The sequence below is a fragment of the Patiria miniata genome, unplaced genomic scaffold, assembly GCF_015706575.1.
Source record: "Patiria miniata isolate m_02_andy unplaced genomic scaffold, ASM1570657v1 HiC_scaffold_5, whole genome shotgun sequence".
Classification (NCBI taxonomy): Eukaryota; Metazoa; Echinodermata; class Asteroidea; order Valvatida; family Asterinidae; genus Patiria; species Patiria miniata.
In genome coordinates, this window is record NW_024037072.1 from 16,472,194 (window position 1) to 16,494,467 (window position 22,274).

Below are 22,274 nucleotides of genomic sequence, written 5' to 3' on the forward strand. Positions count from 1 at the left end.
AATGTACTAAAAGGTAATTTACTAAAAAGATGCGACGTTAGTATTGATAACTGGAGGTCAGGGGCCCTGTTCTTCCCCTCCCGGATCCGCCACTGGTTATTATTATTGGGTGAGCTACACTCAACCAAAAAAGAAAATCCCCCCCCCTCCGATACTTTTTTGTCTAACTCAAAAACTACTGCGCACCTCTCGCTCAAATAAAGACTAATCAGTGCAGACATTCCAAATAGCAATCCAGCCATACTCTTTATTTGGCCCAAAACGGCGATAATGTGTACGAATTTATGCAATTTATGACAAATGATACCCAAAACAGTTGCACTTTTGTATACGTGCATGTTGTTGTTCACATCCAGTGCAATTTTTTTTCGGTACCATTTGTCATAAATTGCATAATTTTGTAAACATTATCGCTTTTTTGGCCAACCAAAAAGTATGTCTGGATTGCTAAGGAATATCTGTACTGATCAGTCGTAATTTGAGCGAGATGTGCCCAGTAATTTTTGAGTTAAACAAAAAAAGTATTAAAAGGGGACTTTCTTTTTGGTTGAGTGTATTTTGTTTACGTGAGTTGCCGTATAGGGATAGCATATGCCTCGCTTACGATTTAAGATGAACGACTCGTGGTGTATCAGAAACAGATTTAATGTTTGCTTTAGCTGCTTACAGATTTGACACAACACAACAAAAGACATGGTTTAGAGAGCAATAAATGAAGAATCGATTAATAAAGCTAATCTACGAAATAAACAAGATTTAAATTCTTCACGATACCAAATGATAAAGGCTGGAACTTATATTAAACTATTAATATTCGTGACAACTGCAACGAGTTCTTGATAATTATACATGTGTAAAGAATATACAGCCTTGCAAATACATTTATAACAAACTACCGGATCTAAACACCTGTCAGAGTTACGCGAGTGCTCATGCAGTTCTGCAAATGCGGATAAACTGTTTTTCAAAGGCAATTTGGTTTTCAATGTAGTTTGTTCATGCTTACTTAAAGAATTACTGAATCAAATGAGGGTACAAAAGGCAAACGTAACGAAGTACTAGAAATATCAATAAATGATCCATTTGTTTTCCTGAGTTGGACATATTAATGCATGAGCAGTAAAAAGTCTTTTGTCAGCTTTTCTTTCAATCTATATACAAATATTAACTGTCCAGAACTGCAATTTAATATACAGCCTCTGAAAATATTCATTGTTTTTTATAATATTATACAACAAGTAATACTTTTCTGTTAGATGGCAGCGTACCCGCTCACAGTTTAATAGGCTCTACGGTAAGACTGATATATTTACATACGGACCGGCCTTTGATTTCTATTTGCCATCAGGTGGATAATTAGACTGTATAGATAACGACATTCGCAAGTGCTCCATTTTTCATCTATTCCGAGTAGGGTTTTGGCTGACAGAGTATGATGATGGTCGTCATTACAGTCAGTATGACATAAACAACGAAGAAGAAGCGATCAAAGACGACTGCAACATACTTCCACTGTGTAAGAATGTCCTCGTCTGCGTCCTGCTCATTGCATCGTGTCACCAAGGTGTGCAGGTTGCCGTCGATGGAGGCAACCGCTCGTGCCAGATCTGTCAAATCATTGCTGTCATCCTCTGTGGAAACCCACCGGGACCTCTTCTTCGTCTTGCGGTTCTTGACAGGGATGTCGCCTAGGTGTCCACCGTTACTTTCCGTCGGCAGAATCGGCTTACCGTGGTCGTAGGATGCCTGGACGCAGAGCAGCGGAGCCAGGGAAACGAAGGCCAGTTTGCGGAGCCATATAGGGACGGGACCAACCCCTGGTAGCCGGAAGTGGAGGTGAAGCACGAAGACGGTCATGATCACAGACAAAGAGACGATGAAGATGGTGGCGATGAAGTATTTACCTAAACATAGAGCAAAGAAAGATTGTTTTAACTATAGGCCATCGCTTTGCTCACGAAGTGACAAAAAACCTCTTAATGTTCCGTACGATAACTAAGAAAGTAACAATGTTTTGCTTTGAAACTTGGATAACTTGTTCCTTGAGACAAATATAATAAAAAGGCTAGTAAAACTCGAAATCGAACAATTATCGATTTTCGAGGTTTTTGTCACTTCGTGAGTGAAGCAACGAATATAGTGTTGTGTTATTGGAGTTCGTTTGAAGAAGCAGTAGGTTAAGTCCTGCAGACCAAGCCAGGCACGCTATCAATTCTATCACGGAGGCCCCTTAAATGGCAAAAGCATTGTACTATAGCTATTGTTCAGATAGCACAAGTGTCCAGTGATCACTGGCTTGGATTAGTCGCATGGGTGCACCAGCTAATGACAGAGGGAGAAAACCTTACAACTTCTTTAGGAATGGACTAAAATGTTTCCTTGAAGTTATACTCAAGACAGTCCAGCCTATCCCTTTAGTTATAATCGGCAGTTATGACATAAACAACAACTTTTGGGAACTGTTTGGTGATTAGGGAGATTCTAGCAGTCGAAAAGATCGGCAAGTATTATTAACAGGTCCTGGATGGGGAAGAAAGGATTGAGGTGGCTGTTTCAGCTGCCTTGATAGGTTTTTTTTTCTGTTTAAGGTCAAGCCCCTCCCATTTGATTTCTGGCTTTTAATCTGGGTAATATGGATAAATGTGTAGGCCTATTTTCTTCGTTTAGTCGCCGATGAATAAGTATTGAGTAAGATTACGTAAGATTTGAAGCTTTGCATGGTGGAGAAACTTATGAATGAAAAGTTTGCGGAAACACCATGTGCGAATGATTTCACAACTAAGAGAATGGTTCTGAAACCGCCGGTTCATTTCAGAACCATTCTCTTAGTTGAAAAAGCATTCGCACATTGTGTTTCCGCAAACCTTTCATTCATTAGGGTGGCTTACTCATTTCTACAACGGAACGCAGCGTTTCTAAGCCCTTATCACATACCGTTGGTTTCTTTGAACTTACCAATGATGGGCGTCGTATTTGACGGCGGTATAGTTTCCGCAACAATCAGCAGGAACACGGTAAGCGCCAAGAGAACAGTCAGGACCAGACCAACCTTCTCCCCAGAGTCAGCCGGCAAGAGAAAGTTCAGAGCAGTGACGAAGGAGACAAGTAGGCACGGCATTAGGAGGTTGAAGAGATAAAAGTGCGGCCTTCTCCTGAGCACGAGGGTGAAAGTGATGTCCGGGTAGGGAACCGGGCAGCAACTGTAGTACACCTCGTTCCTCCGGACAGGCATGCCGATGACGTCCCACTCGCCGTTGTCGATGAAGCTAGACATGTCCCCGGCCGCACTGCGGTTTACGAGGTTGATTCCGGATGCGTCGTAACTCCAGGACCCGAACTTAAGAATACAACGCTGCTCGTCGAACGGGAAGTATCTGACGTTGAGGCGGCACGAGCTCTTGTAGAGAGCCGGTGCGTTCCAATAGACGACGCCGTAGTGGGTCAGGTGAGGACTGGTGTCGATCATTCCTCGGAATTCTGAATCCGCACTGCAAAAAGATATTGGAAAGAATCCCATCAAACATTATGCTAAAACCTAGATATTAGACATTCTTCCAGAGTATGAGACATCCAAGAGTATTTTACTAGAGTGGCATAGGTATTTTACCCATTTTTGAGAAACTGTTTTCACTTTGATTCACCAAAGTGCACAACAATCCCTTTTACTGCTAATGGTAATGATAATCTTTTACGATGAAACTTACTTGTTGTAAAGAACGATGTCTGGTATCCAGATATTGTGAAGCGGAACGACAAGACTCGTTGTACCACCATAATCGTCAGGATCCCAGCGTAAAAGTGCATCCTCCCATGACTACAAAGTGACATAGGAAAGTTAGGACAAGTTAACTCATGCTTATTTACACCGCAGTGTCAATGATGATAACCAAACTATTTTACGCACTCTTGCGTTCAAAATTTTTAAAAAGCTTTCATGAAAAGCCATGCATGTTAGGGCAGATTCAGGTTTTTCGAACTGCATAATGGGACCCATCAGGAATATTGTATAGTTTTAATACTTACGAATCGCATCCACATGCTTGTTGTAAGTAGCTGGTTTTGTTCGTCCTAAAAATAAGATTCAGGGTAATCGGAATTACAGATTGATTTGTCAAATACACTACAGTGTTTGGGGTAAGAAGGAAAAAAAGTAGCTCCAGGTTACATGACAAGTTTCAACCGTCTCGACCAAATTGCTCAGTAATATTAACTGCCAAGGGGAACAAGACATTTAAAGAAGGGTAGTATACATGGAAAGAGTTCCATACCTGGACATCACTTGACACCCTGTGCCACAAACCCTCTAAGTGTTTTCTCAGTAAAGGCTTCATATTTTCCCTGCCAAATTTGACTTTTTAGGACATGTTATCTCTTTCTGATGGCTAATAGGTCATGGCGCAGGGAAAACAATTGCGATGGCCATTTATGGAATTCTTTCCATATACATGAACCCAGACTGGGATATTGAATGCTAAAAAAACCATGTAAAACGGGCCAGCTTTACTCACTCTTTAGGCAACACAATTCTCCAAAACTGTCATTGGGTAAAGAAAAGGTCCTCAGTATTTCTGTACCAAGTTTGAAGTGTTAATTCAATATTAAAGGAGACTTTTCTTCAATATTTTGCACAAGGGAGGGAAGTCAAGTGATTTTAAATGAGGCTAAAGACTAGACTGGTGCATGTCCACCCATGGTTTGACTGTTTGAAAAGACTGACCTCTTCATCCATTGCCATTAGTCTGATTGCTGATTATGAGAAAATGTGTAGAAATAGAGACTAGTACCAGACATACCAGATGTCTTTTGACACATTTGATTGATGTAGCACTGAAGAGTTGCTGGACTGGTTGTTTCAGGTACCAGTCTATTTTCTTGTATTTCATGTTTTCAATAACGTTAATAAGTTTTGGGACTCTCATACATCAACACAGTATTGAGAGTCCCAAATTTTCGAACTAACATGAACCTCCTTATGATTATTAGGTTTTCCTTTCCAATTTCATACCTTGCTCAGTATTGGTTCTTGAAAAAAAAACACTTTCATTCAAATTCGCATAAAATGGGCAAGCGTTTTCAGACTCAGGTCAATCTAGCTGAAGTTCAAAATACTTCAGGGGTCTTTATTCCCGCGAAAAAAGTAAGTAGCAAATACGTATATCATTTGGATTTCAGTATACCGTCACATGGTGTCCCTTACATTCTAATTCACCGGTCACTCTATCATGTCAACCTTTAAAATATTTCGCGTTTGTTAAACTCTCACCGTTTCTACGATCATTTGGATGGCTGCTCCCACCGTCACGACGACTGGGTCGCTAGCGTTAGCAACGGGTCGTATAGCAGGGTTAAGGGTCTGGAACAGATCGGCATAGAGCCGCTCCATATCTGGCGTGGCATCGACACCTCAGCAACAGGGAAAAGAGCGAACAAATTGGCAGATCAAAGATTAATGGACTTCTGGCAGACTAACTACTGGGAAATTTGGGGCACAAGATTCAGGGAGATTTATGGCATAGGAAAGGATGGGACGCGGTCTATTTAATATTTAGCATGCCTCGAGGCGGGCAGGGGAGGCGTGCTCCCATTCTCGGCCCCCCTTTGGCTTGATATACGCACATAGTATACAAATAGCCCCACTTCTCTCGAACCTGAAAACAACCCGAAAAATATATACGCTTAACAGGGAACTATATCCATCATCCGCTTGACATCATTCCGGGAAGATTGCAATATACATTCGCCACTATAGTTCTGTACAGCTCCTGTCAATGACGTTTGTGGGTAATGCAGGAAAACGGACCTGGGACTTGCGATTATTTTCATGAGTGAAACTGGCCAGTTTGCCTCTAGCTGGTGCATTTAACCATTTTAATTTTCATGGGCAATTGAAAGACAGAATTTTCAAACGAAACTAGAACAAATGAAACAAATTGTTGTACTTACAGGTCGTCCATAGGGCCAAACATAGCCATAAAATTGTCCTCACCATTGCAACATCGATGTCGGGGCGTCCTTCAATAAAGTACTTATTGTACTTGAAGATTCTTACTTTTTACCGACCTCATAAATATGTCAGTTCCAAAAAATGCCTACAAACACACTTTTGTTCAAGATTACAATGATTTGTCCGGGAAAGGACCCAGGCAACTATCAATTTGACAAAGTTTGTCAGTCTGTGATGTCAGATAAGTCCCGTACGTGTCTTCCACTACACTTGTAAGATCCCAAGATGTCTCACCTCACTTCAGGGACTTCAACACCGAATTGCCAGTCGACCTATTACAGTCGCCTTCTTGTTTCCACGGTGTTCTATTAAGCTAACAATGTTTCATACGCCATTCAATTAGTCGCGAACGCACGAACCATTCCAATCAGGAATTTCCACCTGTTGACAACACTTTGTTTGTGGTCCATTATTATTGACTTAGTGTCCATTGTTTAAAACAACGCGATGGCAAGCAGGAGAGGAATGTTCAGTAGATGGACTGAAGAATGAGGACCGACGAATGCAGAGGAATGAGAGGATCGCCGCACATTCAACAGGTCTGCTTTTGTTAAGTTTATAAAAAGACATTTCATGTGTTGTTATCGTGCGGGTACAGATGTTCAAAAAGAGGAGGTGTTTTTTTTAATTAGGGGTGCCTAATCAGAGAATAAAAAATATTCTAATGCGACTGTGTGGGAGATTTTACTCAAGCATAGTCTCGCCTAACGAATTCTGATATAAGAATAAAAATTGAGATGTAAAAAAAACAGCAGCGAATCCGGGTTTTGATGGGGGGGGGGGTTAGCTGAAAAGGGGGAGGGGGTTATCAGTCATTTTCTATGTTTGTCTGCACGATAATCTTTTTTTTTTTAAATGTGGACTAATAGGGTTAGGTTTATAGGTTTGGACCCCTGTAGACCCGCCACTGCAAAAGTGGTCACCAATGTTCCTCATGCAGCCAACAGCAACCTGGTTGCAAATACAATGACATAATGATCACAAAAGCCAACGTAATGATCCTTGTGTTTATTAGTACTTTAATTACATATATTTATATAACAATATTTTTTTAAAGGATTTGCAACAAGGGACACACGATCCTAAAACACGATTATCAAGATTATATGCTTCACAGAGCTTTTACTGTAAATGACAATATGGTCACATTTTGATTCCCTCTAAACATTTGTTCCCAGCCTTTCCCTGTTTGTTTGTTGGTATTACAGGCCCTGTTGGTTTACCGGATTGGCCATTTTAATAATGTACCAGCAAACAAAAGCTACTTGGATAAATAAGATTGTCCATACTGGGCCTAGGTACTTTAAAATAATTAGAAATAATCACTACGGACATTGTTTTTTTTTTCCAAAAAGAGATACATGAAAAAAATTGTACAGTGCATACATTTGAGCTGAATTAAGTTGGGGTTTGAACAAAAATATGAGTCAGAACGTCTGCATGTATTAAACGTTTTCTTCATAATTATTACATCGAGCCATGACAGGCATATAATAGACACTCTTTAAAATAGTTTCTGATCAAGCAAAACGATAAGATTAATAAAAACGATTATCACTGTTTCTATTAAGTCGTATAAGGCACTACTTTACGTGTATTAACATTTGTCAGCTGTTACATTTCCACTAATCATATCGGTCATGGTATTGAATGGCAATTACCTTCTATGGTTTTGCCTCCAAGTGTACCAAACCTGCTGATTTTGTGTTCAACAGATGATATCCAGATCTTGTTTTTCATAAAAACGCTCCCTGAACGAGTTATATACATCACAGGAGTTTAACATTATTTCCAGATATGATTAAATTATAATCAATGTTAAACTGAATATTTGAGTCAAAACATTATATCCACAAAAAGCATAATTATTGTGTCGCTTAGCTTAGAAATTATATTAATCACCATTGTGTAGCATAGTAAAAATGCTATAACAAATGTAGTGGACAGGGTGAATAAAATCCAAAAGATGCTTTTATCAGTCAAATTATTGTCAGTATTTATCGGCGAGAGACATGGGATTCGAACTTCTCAACAAATTGATGATCAGCAAAAGTTCAACTTATTTTGTTACCAGTGAATAACCACTATGGAACTGCACTGACTTTCGGCACAACACTCTTTTGATCAATATGCAATCTCTAACACCATCGTGTCCGTATTGCAAAATACAATGCTTCATGATTGTACCACGATTCCTGATGATGAGCTTTCCAAAAGCAGTACCGGGATAGCTCAAAGCTGCTTGGTGTGAGATAAACAAAACGTCATTGTTTAATCGACCAGCCTTTACCACTTTATACGGGAATTACGGCAAGTGGTCTTACTGTAGGCCGTCTAACCTCAGACTACGACCGGGATAGACACCATTAAGTTCGCTGCCTTCTTTAGTCCCCTGGAAATATGACATAAATTGTAGTTTGTGACTCATTATTGGCCCGGGTAATATTTTTTTGGTATTTGAAAACCAAGAAAAGTTTACAAGTCTTCTCGAAGTGTGTAGGGCTTTGGTTGGCAGAGAATACCAACTGTTGTTACGATGGTGGTGATCAGGAAGATCCACATGAACAAGCGATCGAAGACCATGGCCACATACTTCCATTCCGTGAGAATCTCCTCCTCCACGTCCGAGTCCTTCGTCCGGTTCGTCATGAACTTGAGCTCGTCAAGGATGGAATTGACGTTCCTCTGGAACCTCTCAGAGACAAGTGGAGGTAAGGTCACGGTGGAGATGTTGTTCTCGTTGGTCTTGTAGCTCTTGTCCGTGTGGACGTTGCCGTTGGAGAGGTGGTTGTTTTCGATGACCTCCGGGCTCTGAGGAGCAGGTGCCACCTTGATTGTGGAACTGAGGCATAGAATGCGGGCGATGTAGTTGAAGGCCAGGCTGCGAAGCCATGAGGGCACGGGCTTTGTGCCCGGAAGGCGATAGTGAAGGTACAGGACAAAGACTGTCATCCCTGTGGAGGCAGAGACCAGGACGATAGTGGCGAGATAGTACTGGCCTGTAGCAATTTAAAAAAAAAACAATATTAAAGATTAAAAATCAGCTCTAAACAATTATTATCAACCCCCCCCCCCCTCCCGGTCAGCAAGTAAGTGATGCGTCAATTTTCCTGATGCGAATTAACGTTAAAACACTCGGCTATCTTAAACTCAATGCAGCACATAGCTGATGATTATTTTCGTCTGAAAACAATTAATATACAATTAACAAATATGAGATCATTCCTTAACGGTGTGACTACGCGTTAGTCAGTATTAGTTAGAGAGTATTTGACAAGGATTGTTCAGCTCTTGGAAAGATTTATGAAGGACCACCCCTAACTCTTACCAATGAGTGGAACAACTTCCGAAGTAGGCGGCATAGTCTCCGCGACAAGAAGCAGGAACACGATCAGGGCTAGCAGGATGGTGATACCGAGGGTAACTTTCTCACCGGAGTCCGCCGGTAGATAGAAGTCTAGCACAGTGATCAACGAAATCAGCATGCAAGGCACCAAGAGGTTGAACATGTAGAAGAGCGGTCGGCGCCTCATGACAATGGTAAAGGTGACATCGGGGTACGGAGCCACACAGCACAGGTAGTAGGCGATGTTGTTGCGCACGGGCATGCCAATCAGCTCCCATTCCCCGTTGTCGATGTACGCCGAGATGTCCCCGGACAGGGAGCGATTGACCAGGTCGATCTGGAAGCCGTTGTAAGCCCAGGAGCCGAACTTGAGCGGACAGCGCTGCTCATCGAAGGGGAAGAAGGACACATCGATCTTGCAGGTGCTGGTGTAGATAGCGGGGGCGTTCCAGTACACGATGCCTGTGTTTGTTATGGCTGCGTTGGTTTCCATCATACCACTGAAGCCAGAGTCAGCACTAACACAAATAACGATACAGGATAATTTTAGAATACTGGATTTAAAAAAAACCTTTTTTCGGTCTCTTTTTCGGTAACTTTGGTGCACCTTTGTAGTGACACTTAATTTTGTGCCCAACTGTTATGGTATCATTCCACTAATTATCAAAATGTGCGCAAAGTATATGGACCATTAGAAATTATACGAGTAAAGCAGATGCATGAGGCTCGAAGAAAGTCGCCAACTGTTAATTCACCAGTTTTCCGTTCTTATTTTATCGGGTATTTGAGTTGTAGATACATGTACATGGGCCCGGCAAAATTACCACGCAAAATGGTGGTGTAATCGGCAACTTTTTTTCTAAACCACATAAACCTCCCATACTTTCGTCATTTCTAATGGTTCGTAATTTGGTTCATTTTCTCGCTCGTGCATATATAATGAAACATCAGACAATTTTCAGCGGCCGTACACGGTTTAGAATGACGTTTAAAGTATCCGAGAAGATGACCTTACTTGGTGTAGAGTACGATATCCGGTCTCCATATTGAGTTGATTGGGACGATGAGCGTGTCAGTGCCGCCGTAGTCCGCCGGATCCCAGTGGAAATTTCTGTCTGTCCATTGCTGTCACGAAAATGAAACCCCAAAAATGGTAAACGCAAATCACGGTCTGTAAAATTTCGAAGCTAGACGATAAAAGAAATACTTAACCATCGACAAACAACAAAATTGTCGATTACTACCACGTGCAACAGTGTAGTAATATTAAATAATTCAAAATCCTAGCTTTCCTGCTGAGAGGAATTAACATCCTGCATGGTACAGAAGAATTTGATTTGAACCCTTATCTTACCTTACCTTTCTGTTTTATCTAAATCTGATTCGATTCATCATTCATTAATTCTGCACGCATCGGTGCCATAGAATATACCCATTTTGGCCCACTCACCATTCGCATCCATAGATTGACAGTCAGCACCTGGTTCTTTTCATCCTGTCATCAAATGCATGGATAAAAGAAAAAGGGTTAAGGCTTAATTGGTAAGATTGTAGTTACTGAAAGTACTTTTTATAGTTAATTTCAGATTAAATGTCGAATCAATTAGACATACAACCACCAAACCATACATCTATCAATACTGGTATCAATTTATTCCATCATAATGCGAAGCCTGCTTTGAGGGTTTGGTGAGGACAACTCGTTCGTCAACAACCATGAGCAGGTACGAGCAAAGACTTTGGTTGACAGTCTTTCGACTAACTTCACTCGATCGAGCACAGGGTGGTTGGACTACGCTGGTCGACTATTTGGAACCGGATACTGGGGCACGGTTGCGTCATTAGTTACCAATAGCAACACCATTAAGCAAGTCAGGGAGCAAGGGCCAAGAGGTAAAGCAGTGTTTGACAAATCAACCACTAGTCGAATAGTCCTCGCCCGAAATTGCTCCATGATTTCCAGTGAAGTTAGGGGTTTGCACAATACAAAAATGACACACGAAGCCTCGTGAACTATGGGAATAATTATGGTAAACACGTCCTCGGTAATACTTCACCTTCTTGCTCACAGTGTTTTACCAAATCACCTCATATTTACCATTTCTATGATCTGCTGGAGAGCAGCACCCAGCCTGACTTGTATGGATGCTGACGCGTTGAGCACCGGGCGAATTATTGGGTTGTAATTGGCGAACATGTCCTTAAGAAGTTCGTTCTCGAACAGCGTTCCCTCCGTTCCTAAATATATGAGCAATATAAAGGAATATTTAGCTTAAATGAGACGTGATAATATTTTGTTTTATATTCATTTCCCACCAAGTACAGAGTTTACTTTTAAAATCAATTAAACATTTGGGAGCATTATTCAGCTTTTTTTAGTTGAAAGTTATGCAAGAAACATTGCTTTAATTTAAGCGTGAAGTGAGAAGCGCAGTTCGAAGTAAAAAGTGTAAGCTTTGGATTATATAAGTATAGAAATCTGCGTCAGATTCTGAGTAACACACCGTCAATATAATTGAGTACCAGAAATTTGAACACGGGTGAGGGTGGTTCCCATATCACACCTTTTACAAGGAAAAATGTGTTGGAATCTAATTTTTTTACAATATAATATGACTTCTGTTAATGACTAATATAGATTCCATAGCAAGAAAACTGTCATTAACGAAATCGCCGGATTACCTGACCCTTCACCTTGAAAATTGCAGGTAAAGTCAGATCATGAAAGAATTACCGATATTATAGTTGAAAAATGAATGCGTGCGGAAATCCAAATAAGGAATGTCTGTAGGGTCAATGAATAGCATACTTTGCAGAGAGATATGGTTAACAGTCAAGAAAAGGATATCGCATCAGAAAGCAGAAGTAGTTATATTTGTTTAGCATTAGTGTTATATGTGGTTGTCAGCCGTATTTTTTTCAGTTCGTAGACGATGTATTTGACATACCTCCTGTCTGATTTTGTGTAACACTGTTGGCCACTCCTGCAACAATATCCACATATTAATGTGAATGCTATCCAATGAACACACATCTTTGAATATTCCCTGACAATATCTGCCCTTTATGTTGTTTAAAGGTGTTTGCAAGTTGTGCACTGCGTGTATCTAAGTTGTTCACTTGGATATGTATGTGCAACTAATCTATTATTTATTTGCTGTATGGAGAATTTGTATTACTAGCCAATGAACACTTAATCAATAGTCGAAAAGTCAACGTCTCAGAAAGGGAAAAATCGATATCCGCGAACGACATGTATTGTGATGTCTAACATCATTTGACTCCCCACAGTAAACAATACACCTAAGGATTTAAGTACCTCATTCAATAAAATATAAAAAAAAAAACCGTCGAATTCAACAGTTGTGCAATGTTTAAAATGATCAAAATTCCCTGAAACGTTTAAAAACGTTTAGAACGATGACAATAACACAAAACTCGACAAGATTAACGCAAGAGGGGTTTTGTGAAAATCACCATGTATTAAATTGCTGGCCGAATGTACTCCTCTTAGCTCTACAGGGAGTGCTTAATTGTCATTTACTTAATGTGCATGGCAATTTTGTGGGATGTTTGGAACCGTTGGAGCACGACCAAATGAAATTCAAATGTACACATCTCTCGAATGTGACTGAGTTGTGAACAGCGTGAGCGGAATGCATTTTTGGCCACATTTCCCTTGCGAACTGTGGCAGTACTTCATATTTAGAGTGTCTACATGGGATCATTATGAATGCAGATGTAATTCATAATTATCCTGGTTTTGCGGCCCGACGAAAGGACAGCGTTCATTACGAACCAAAAATATATGGGAAATGGCCATACACAAACATTATGAGTATAGTGCTGCACCCAAAAAAAAAAAAAAAAACCACTACTTGCTTTTATATAACAATGATACGCAGTACACATTATATGCATCTATTTGTTGTGATATGCATTTATTTACTGTGGCGGCATTTGTCCCTTTTTTTTCAATCCACGAAATTATTGTAAAAAAGGTCAATACCTCCAAAGCTCTTAAGATACGCAGACATGAAAAAACTGCGCCTGCTTACTCCAGACTCTGACTCGGTCTATACAATGTCACCTTCCATCTATTTCTGCATCGCTTTTAATGCTTTACGCAGTCTGGGCTCGCAAAATAAGTCTGTCTTCTTCGATAGTTTGCTGCTTGACTGGGAACCGGTGTGATGGGAACCTGCGCAGACAAGAATTGGCTTCGGTAGCAATCAGCAAACTGTTTGACCGCGACTATTGTCTACTATGAACGTCATACAAATAATCGTGTGCACAGTCTCTCGGGCATGAAAGGAATACGACCAATTAAATGGTGTGTACATTCATCGAATCAAAGGAAATATTAATTGACTGCAAGCAAAGTACTCAGTTTCGTATGTTTGCACAATTTCATTGACACTTATTTTGTTTATGAGGTATGTTTATGCGTAATAGTTCACTTCTAAAATTTCATGTTCGATAACATTCAAATATATGTAATAAGATACACTAAAGGAATCAGGTAATTATGCAACATATACATTTATCAACTCAGTTTTTTCAAGACCCGAAGTTTTGATTTAAGAAATAAAAATAAATAAACAAAATATCAGAAAACTGTGTTTAATTAGCACAGGGACTCTATACCCCTCAACTATACCAACTGGTATACATGTAGTAGGCTAGTTGCTAAAAACTAAAAAATAAAATCGCAATTATCGAAATAATTGACAGGCAAACGTCATCAATAATTTTCTTAAGACCCGCATATATAAATTCCTAATTTTCTACGATGAAATATTAACCAAAGTTGATTTGAATTTGTCTATACGGGTGTCAGTAGGAAGTCACGTTGTACCCCACTCATCCTAAGTTCAAACTCGTATGAAAATATCCATGTGCAAGACGGCGCCGCGAGACTGTACAAAAACAGTACCGACATTAATATCTGGACCAATTTAGAAAATTTCTCGATGAATGTATTTCATGAATGAGAATTTGTCACTGAGGCAATGGACGTTCCTTTAATAACCTATGAGCATCGCGTACATGTAGCCAGAGTACCCGATTTATACCGCTGCAGTGGTGAGATATACGAGGCTAATATGCCGACTGTTTATAACAGTGCTTGATGAAATTCCCTCGGCAATCCGAAACTTAACCCCTGCGTGCAGTCGGCTTATTCAGCCCATTCATTGTTAAACAAATAGTATTGGATTTTCTTGAGGTGCCCATTCTTCTTCATCCTTAAACCGGCCAAGCTAAGTCATCGTGGTCTGTCATCCCCCACGTTGGTGTACATTCAGTAAGGATTATTTAAGGCGTAGTGTCTGCTTTATTTGGTATCTGCCCCAAGGCATTCGTACCCAAATACGATTCGGATAATGAGGTTGTGAAGTTTGTTATAGAGCAATCATGAATGTTTGTGCAAAATTAGCCCACTGCAGCTCCAACGCGATCATCTGCCATTTTCTTTTAAAAAGATAAACCAAGAACATGTTAATGCTTGTCTGAATATAAGGCAACTGGCACCAAGCCTTGGGGGGCATGCCCCCCCCCCAAAAAAAAAACCCGAACCCATTTTTTTTTTCAAGTGACGTCGCAATAAAGGCAGGCACTGCGTACACTACCCATCTTTTCCTCAAAAAGAATGGCCAAAGTGGTCAGAAATTGCCTCAGATCGCACCACAGAGCATCTAGAATCCAACAAAATTTCGGATTGTTCTGGATCCACCATCGACCGGCGCAGATATGCGTTGATTTGAGAATGGGGGCCGTATCATAAGTCCGACGCTTCATAGGTCCGACGCCTCATAAGTCCGAAATTTCGGACTTATGAGGCGTCGGACTTATGAGGCATAAAATTTATTTATTCCACCTCATAGGTCCGACGCCTCATAAGTCCGACGCCTCATAAGTCCGACTACAGAAAAACGAGGCGTTTAATTTGTCGGACTTACGAAGCGTTGGAGCTATGAGGCGTCGGACCTATGAGACGTCGGACTTATGAGCCTTTATTTGGTTAGGGGATGCGATTCTGTCGGACCTATGAGGCGTCGGACCTATGAGGCGTCGGACTTATGAGAGTTCAGTACTTTAACTAATACATGTAATAATTGTCACGTCTACCAAAGCTTCCAAAATATCTGTGCGCATCGCTTTCTGTGTCTTCAAGTGGCATGGTTGAAGTCGACGATCAAATGTGATACTTTTTTATGTAAATAGGTGCATATTTTGTGAAATTATACAAATAGGTGCATAATTGTCTAGGCTACTGAGGGTCAACAAAATCAACTGAGCGATTAAACTTTTCAATGAGCACAGTAGTGTTTTCGCAACATAATTTGTGTAGAAGTGCAAACGGGCAATAATAATTGAAATACGTACTGCAGACTCGCAAAAAAGACATTACCTGGCATCAAGTTAACCTTACCAAAAGCGTACTCAAATTAATTAAAAAAGCTCTCAAGGGGCGACCAAAGACAACAGATCGTTGCTGTTTTGTTTCATTTTTTTTCCTTGGATCATCGATGCCAAAGCTATTCCTCTGGGTTGTTGCACAGAAAGCGAATGACAACCGTAGGTCTTGGGCAAACATTTTTAAGTTGACATAATTTCGAACAAACTGTTCAGAAACACTACATGATGGGTTGCGCCAAAAAGGAAACTCAAATTTGGTGGTGGCCTGAAAAACGGCCCTGTCGTCCATCGCATTTGTGACCGTTTTTTAAGAACCAACTGTCGACTAAAATAAGACCCACAATGTGTACTTAAGTCTTCAACCTTAAGAGTGCTCACATTTACGAATACATTTGTAAAGACATTTCCCCTAAATCTACATCCATTTTGGTAACAAAGATGTTAGGATTAGGCGCTACACTGTCTCCTCCGACCTTAAAGCCCTCAGCAAGTAACTGGCTTATTATTATGTCGGCCATGTTTCTGAGGATTAACTCTTGTCACAGCCGCTCTTTTGTCAGCTCTCAATTTTCTGCAAATCCTTTTTCTACAAGGAATTTAAGGCCCATAATCCTTTATGCTTGGGTTGAGAAATAGAGAGAGAGAGAGCAATTTGTGTGTACGGTTAACGACGTTGCGCACATAACTGTCAGACCGGTTTTACGAATGTATTGATTGGCTCTGTTGCACATGTAGTTCTAGATTTAAGAATGACAGTATCTCAGTTGTATAAAGGGAGTTATTTGTTCAGGTAAACAAATATAATTCTTTGTTATGAAAAAGATTATCTAGTAATTCTATTTCTTTCTGGTAATAAAACCAAGGATTCCTCAAAAGTGCCCTAGGCAATGTAGCCCGAAGCCTGACGAAACATGTAGAGAGGAGACATTGAGAAGAAATTACAGTTTTAGAGGTGGGAGGAGGCCAGAAGAATATTCTGGGGAAAACCCACGGAATCAAGTAGGGACTGAAAACCCAATCCACATTGGCCCAAGCGGGATTCGAACCCATGACAGCGGTGGAAGGCGGGGAAAGTACCGCTACGCCAACCTGACTCCCCATAACTTGGTATCAAATTTGGTTCATCGATTAACGGCAGCAAGTAGTTTTCCTCTGACCACGTCCATTCGAATAAGTCGGCTTATAGATCTGTGTTTGGAATGGACTCCGAGTGCCAGATAATCTTGTTATGTTATGAGATATTTGACATAAATTATTATAGGATATCACTCTGCTACACAAAACACGCCACCAACACTGATGCTCGAAAAAAACAAAATCGTCGATTACTCGGAAGTTGTGATCCCAACATTGAATTAGTAGCTTATAATGAATAATTTCAATGAGAGATGCTTATGATGTACACCATCTCCAACATCACTACCCACTTATACGATAATTCCAGCATAATCGTTTGCATACTTACATATCTTAATGTCAATCTTGTGCAATTGTTTGGATTTGCTTTGCGAATACTAAGTTTAATCGTGATTTCAAATTTATGGCATAATACTTAGAAATTTCAACTACATTTCATAATGGAAATCAACTCCTTCATGATCCACTAAACGGAACATGGAAAGTGCAGGTACCGGTGCTCATTCATTGTAACGTTCCTCAGGTACACTTCGTGTGTTAAATTTGTGTGGAAGGTTAAGTCAGAAACATGTACTTCATTTTATATTCAACTTATGGTCGTGATCTCGACCTCCAAACTGAATCCAGGGATGTGCTTTTGGTTTCGGAAAATGAATTATTCAAGTAATGTGTGGCCCAACATACCATATGGGTAACGTTTGTCAACAGTTGTACACATTGTTTTGCATCAAACTATCCACAAAGTTCGAAGAAAAAAATAAAAGCATGTTTCATTTAGTTATTGGTCAGCAGTTATTTCTTTTTTTTCTGGAGACGACCATCACCTTGTTTGAAACACTTTGGAACAGTACATGCCTAATTTGGTCTGCGTTCAAACTATTTTCAAATTTGTGAGTGATGGATTCGAACTGTGCATTTCAATTTGGCTAGTCTACGTGTGTCGATCCTGACAAAATACAAGTTTTTGTGTAACAATGTAGGGAATAATTAATATCATCGATAAGTTTTCTAATCTAGACTGTTTAATCTTATAATATCCTCCTTCCGATGATTGTCACAAATGGCTTGAACGGAATGGCAGTGAGTTGTTCTACACATTTTTGTGTATTCCTAGCCGGCACTACCAGCACATTCGTCGACACGCAAAATTACACCGGCCTTTAATTCGCTTGTATGACAACATGTTTATCGATAGGACCTTGGGATGAGTCAAACGCGAATATTTAGTTGTGTCTAGAATGATTTTTTGTTATGATAATGGTTCCTTAAAATGTTGTAAGCTGAGTTTTTGTTTACAATAAAATAAATTGAGTGGCTGTTTGAAGGAACAAAACTTTGAACTTATCTGGAAATGCATTTTTCTAAAGAGGAGACCACTTCGAAATATTCATTGTCATGTTATCTTTTTTACGAATTCGTAAACATTCAGGCCTAATAAGAAAAATCTTAAAGGTGTGTAATTTCGGCCGGGATTAACATTTCGGGCCTCCTCAGCTTGTGGGGTACGACGTGCTGACTGCACTCTAAAAACACCTCAGTCAAAATATTGACTGGTTTTCCTATTATTGAAAATTGACTAGGAATTTAGTTAAACATGCAAAGTTTCATACTATGACTACAGAAAAGTAGTTGGATTTGACTCCAATTTTAGTTATTTGCACCACTATTTTTCAATACTGACTGGAAAAATCTAGTCAGATTGACTGATTTTCAGTTGCACCCAGCTGACCCTGAATGGTTTCTAGTCAAATCTGACTAATGCTTTTTTAGAGTGTGACAGAAAGCCCTTTGGTGCACAGGGCGGTTGTAAGCGACGGGCAAAGAAACGTTATAATCCAAATAAACGCACCTTATCCAGAAATTCTGCACCTAACGGTTAACTTCCAATTTTGTTATTTACAATCTGATATATAGGTTCCCAGTAATTATTACATCGTTCATTTTCATTGGTAAATAGTTTAATTTTCTTCGGTTTAATGTTTAACTTTGGTTTAAGTTTTGGTTTAACGAGAGAACGTTCTGTGTGCGATGGAAGAACAGGAAATACCAGAGTCCCTTCTTCACATCTTCGCTGTTAATAATTGATAAGACCTTGCAGTGAAGCTGACCAAGAAAAAAAAAACTTACCCGTCATTAAGCTGCAAACGACGAACAGAAGTCCAAGCCAAGTCATATTGGATGAGGCCCAGTGATCCTTTAATAAAACAATTTCTCCAGAAAGATTCCCTTTTTTACATGGACAAGTTGAGATTAATATATTCCGTTCGGGAATGGAAATATTTGTTATCTCTAGAAAGGGAATATTATTCTTGACAAAAAAAACGTTATGGAAAGTGTTATCAACTTCAGTCGTTATTCGGCCCAAAATGGATTTGATCACCCGTGTCTGAGCGTGTGCAGTACATTGTAGCTATTGAGTTTGGTTGACACAATGGGATTGTTCCTCCAGAGAATTGGATTGGTCGCCTGACAACGTTACGTCACCATTTAATTGTACTGGTGGTATAGCCGCTGTACTGCGCTGTGAGGTCCATGCTCTGTTAAGCGTATAGTCGCTACATTACCAGAACAAAATGCAATTTGTTCCTTGAGTATTAAGGCCCTTCCGCTCTTAGTCAGATGTGAGAATTGATTTTCCGGCATTAGTGGAAACTACCCTGGCTGATGAGCCCTTAATCAATGTTACTTTCGTAAGTCTTAATTGACTTCATTAAGGTCTGATGGGTAGTGATGCATCCAAAATGTACTGTTGTAGAGGGAATGGGCTTGCCTTAAACTATTAACTTGAAATAAATTGTCCAATGACCAATTCCGGTGAGGTAGGATGGGTGTGGTCAACACTCTGTGTCATTATGTACATAATGACAATGGACGTATATGTATCCGAAGACAAACCCTCAATTTTTAAAGCACTCTGCTGTTTATTGCTAAAATATCGCTTCATACCTTTGTATAGTGACTCTGCATTTGTCTAAGGTCAAACAGGTTGGTGAACCTCTATTGCAAGTTTACATGTATCTAGACTACGTTTGACGTGCCATTTACCTGTCCGATCAAGCGTGATTCCATAAAACCATCATTTGAATAATACGAGCATCTTGCGCCGTATTCGCTGTGGAAAATGCGAACGAATTTGCGTAAACGTGACCTCGAGGCAGAAGTGCTTAACAAGATGCCTAACAGACGCTGACGTCACTTCTTTCATGGGCGTCGCGAGGGGCGGGGGGGGGGGCGCAAGGGGGGCCGCTTGCCCCCCCCCCCCACCCTGGAAAAGCAAAAAAAAAAAAAAAAAAGGAGGAAAATTGGGGGGGGGGGGAGAGAGAAAGAAAGAAAAAGATGCCCGAAGTCGTAAGTTGCTGTTAATTTAATGGGTTGGGGGATGTCCCTGCCCACCCTCGAGAAAAATGATAAATCGAGAATATGCTGGAAAAGTGCAGGGATTTGAGGGGGGGGGGTGCTTTGCCCCCCTCTAGACAAAAATCCAGGCGACGCCCATGAGTTCTTTTTCTGACATCAAATCAATGTTTAAAAAACTCTTGAAACGTATTTGTTCTAGTCGCACTTAATCGTATTGCCGATTTTTATTTTTGTATGGTTGTTTGTTATATAGTGTTTTGAACGGTGTGACTAATAAGAGCCTGTTCCCATGAACGTGTTATTGTAATCTTTGTACACAACTTTATCATCACTCCATCTTAGATTGTAGCAAAATGATGTGTTTCCTCATTGAGGGAAGATGTGCTGAGAATTAAGTGGGGAAAAATATAAATAAAAAAATTAAGTTGAAGACCTTGCGCGCAGGCGCGGCGCGGTAGGCCCATGCGTTAATCGCCACTGGTTCCGGTTCAGATCCGGTTTACAAACGATATTGCCGCAAAACAGTGGGGCCTTTACCCAAGCTGTTCCTCGCACACGTCCGAGGAATAAAACGCTTACATAAAAAATACTGCCCTCTGCGATTACTATTCGATAGCCAAGACGAGGCAACAGGGAATGGCATCGCAATAAAACACAATTGCTTGGTCACTGCTGCTCCCCAATCTCCGAGGAAGAGAAAAATATCGATTGAACCGTTTTCTCTTCGGATTTTTCCTCCCCTTTTTCTCCGAGTCTTGAGGCTAATTTCCGGCAATAGAAACCCTTTCGCATTAACGCGGGACGATCTCTAAGGGCCCCCGGGCCTAGAGTGTTCAGGGTGACTGAAGGAACACGTGCCAGATAATTGAGCGTGAAAGGAACGGCTACAATGGAGATATTTTTTTTACTTGGAAGGGTCAAACGCTGTCAGTCGGAAAGGATAGTTTGTGATTTGTTTTCCACATCTTTTTTTCTGGTAAGAGAATACAACGAAGAATCTTCCGCCTGTGCTGAATTTCAAAAGATATATTTTTTATTTTTCCCCCGAATACAAGTGATCAGATAACTGATACAAAGGAATTCGCTCGTATAGAGTTCACGTACATTGAAAGTGTGTTTGACAAGCATGTGCTAGCGAAGAGGTTTGTGCATTCAATCCTAAGTAAAGGTTTTGGTTGGCGAGATATGAGAGTTTATATCATATTATATGGCCCCCAGAAAAAAAATGGTTTGGTTCATTGTGTCCAAAGTAGTATATATGCCTATACGCGCTACAGGGAGGAATTGGGAGGTAAGAGAACATAAACGTTACTTCTTCATTTTGAGTGGATGGCCTAACAAGTTATTGTACACTGCAAAAACTGTAGTGTTAATTTAACACTATTCGGTATCTATATAGGACAACACCAGTACAATTTAACACCAGATGGTCCTATATAGATACCAATGGTGTAAATTTAACACTGCAGTTTTTGCAGTGTAGGATTGTAGGAACCTATCACAAAACTTCGCAAGTCAGTCACAAGTCACCAAATTTCATGTTGACAAAATTTTAAAATGAACTGTGACGAAGACATTCCTTATGATGTCATCATGCAGGCTGCTACTTGCGACCAGGAATGTGGTTAACTCGATTACTTAGGGTCCTTGTATAATTCCATTCATGAAGATACAAGTTGTGTAATAAATGAATAATGTGCACTTTGCAACAATTATAACCTTCATGGTAGAATATCTCGTCTTCTGGGGCATGGATTTTCAAAAATTTTATGAATTATTAATATTATTATTTTTTTTATTTTGAAGTGTTACTGCGCATCTTCTTCTTCTTCTTCTTCTTCTTCTTCTTCTTCTTCTTCTTCTTCTTCTTCTTCTTCTTTTTTTTTTAGGAAGTATGGACCTGAACTGCCTGTGGTAAGCCCAGCGCATGGACATGGTGCACTTTTCAAAGTCATGTATCTGAATGTTTTCTCCACGCCATGTGTTGGTGTTCGATCCCACGGCACTGAA

General features: G+C 40.2%; 2 protein-coding genes across 2 annotated transcripts; both read right to left on the minus strand.

The window, feature by feature from the left end:
- Positions 1-629: 629 nt before the first annotated feature.
- On the minus strand, positions 630-6,321 carry LOC119741124 (neuronal acetylcholine receptor subunit alpha-10-like). The gene is made up of 6 exons (XM_038216813.1): positions 5,944-6,321; positions 5,264-5,403; positions 4,024-4,068; positions 3,705-3,814; positions 2,956-3,488; positions 630-1,904 (listed from the first exon to the last, which is right to left on the minus strand). The coding sequence occupies exons 1-6, from the start codon at positions 5,987-5,989 to the stop codon at positions 1,402-1,404; spliced, it is 1,377 nt and encodes a 458-aa protein (XP_038072741.1). The 5' UTR covers positions 5,990-6,321; the 3' UTR covers positions 630-1,401.
- A 676-nt stretch (positions 6,322-6,997) lies between these two features.
- On the minus strand, positions 6,998-19,332 carry LOC119741649 (neuronal acetylcholine receptor subunit alpha-10-like). Its single transcript, XM_038217482.1, has 6 exons — positions 19,035-19,332; positions 11,449-11,588; positions 10,801-10,845; positions 10,366-10,475; positions 9,333-9,868; positions 6,998-9,003 (listed from the first exon to the last, which is right to left on the minus strand). Exons 1-6 carry the CDS (start codon positions 19,078-19,080, stop codon positions 8,480-8,482), a joined length of 1,401 nt encoding a protein of 466 aa, XP_038073410.1. The 5' UTR covers positions 19,081-19,332; the 3' UTR covers positions 6,998-8,479.
- Between the last annotated feature and the right edge of the window lie 2,942 nt (positions 19,333-22,274).

Bases quoted from the DNA above. Each gene is read 5' to 3' on its own strand.
- LOC119741124 (XM_038216813.1), bottom strand. From the start codon at position 5,989: ATGGTGAGGACAATTTTATGGCTATGTTTGGCCCTATGGACGACCT. The intron at 5,404-5,943 runs GTAAGTACAACA...CCTGTTGCTGAG, and splicing joins TTTGGCCCTATGGACGACCT to GTGTCGATGCCACGCCAGAT. The intron at 3,489-3,704 runs GTAAGTTTCATC...ATCTTTTTGCAG, and splicing joins GACATCGTTCTTTACAACAA to TGCGGATTCAGAATTCCGAG.
- LOC119741649 (XM_038217482.1), bottom strand. From the start codon at position 19,080: ATGACTTGGCTTGGACTTCTGTTCGTCGTTTGCAGCTTAATGACGG. The intron at 11,589-19,034 runs GTAAGTTTTTTT...TCATATATTTAG, and splicing joins CGTTTGCAGCTTAATGACGG to GAACGGAGGGAACGCTGTTC. The intron at 9,004-9,332 runs GTAAGAGTTAGG...AAATTGCTACAG, and splicing joins GGAAGTTGTTCCACTCATTG to GCCAGTACTATCTCGCCACT.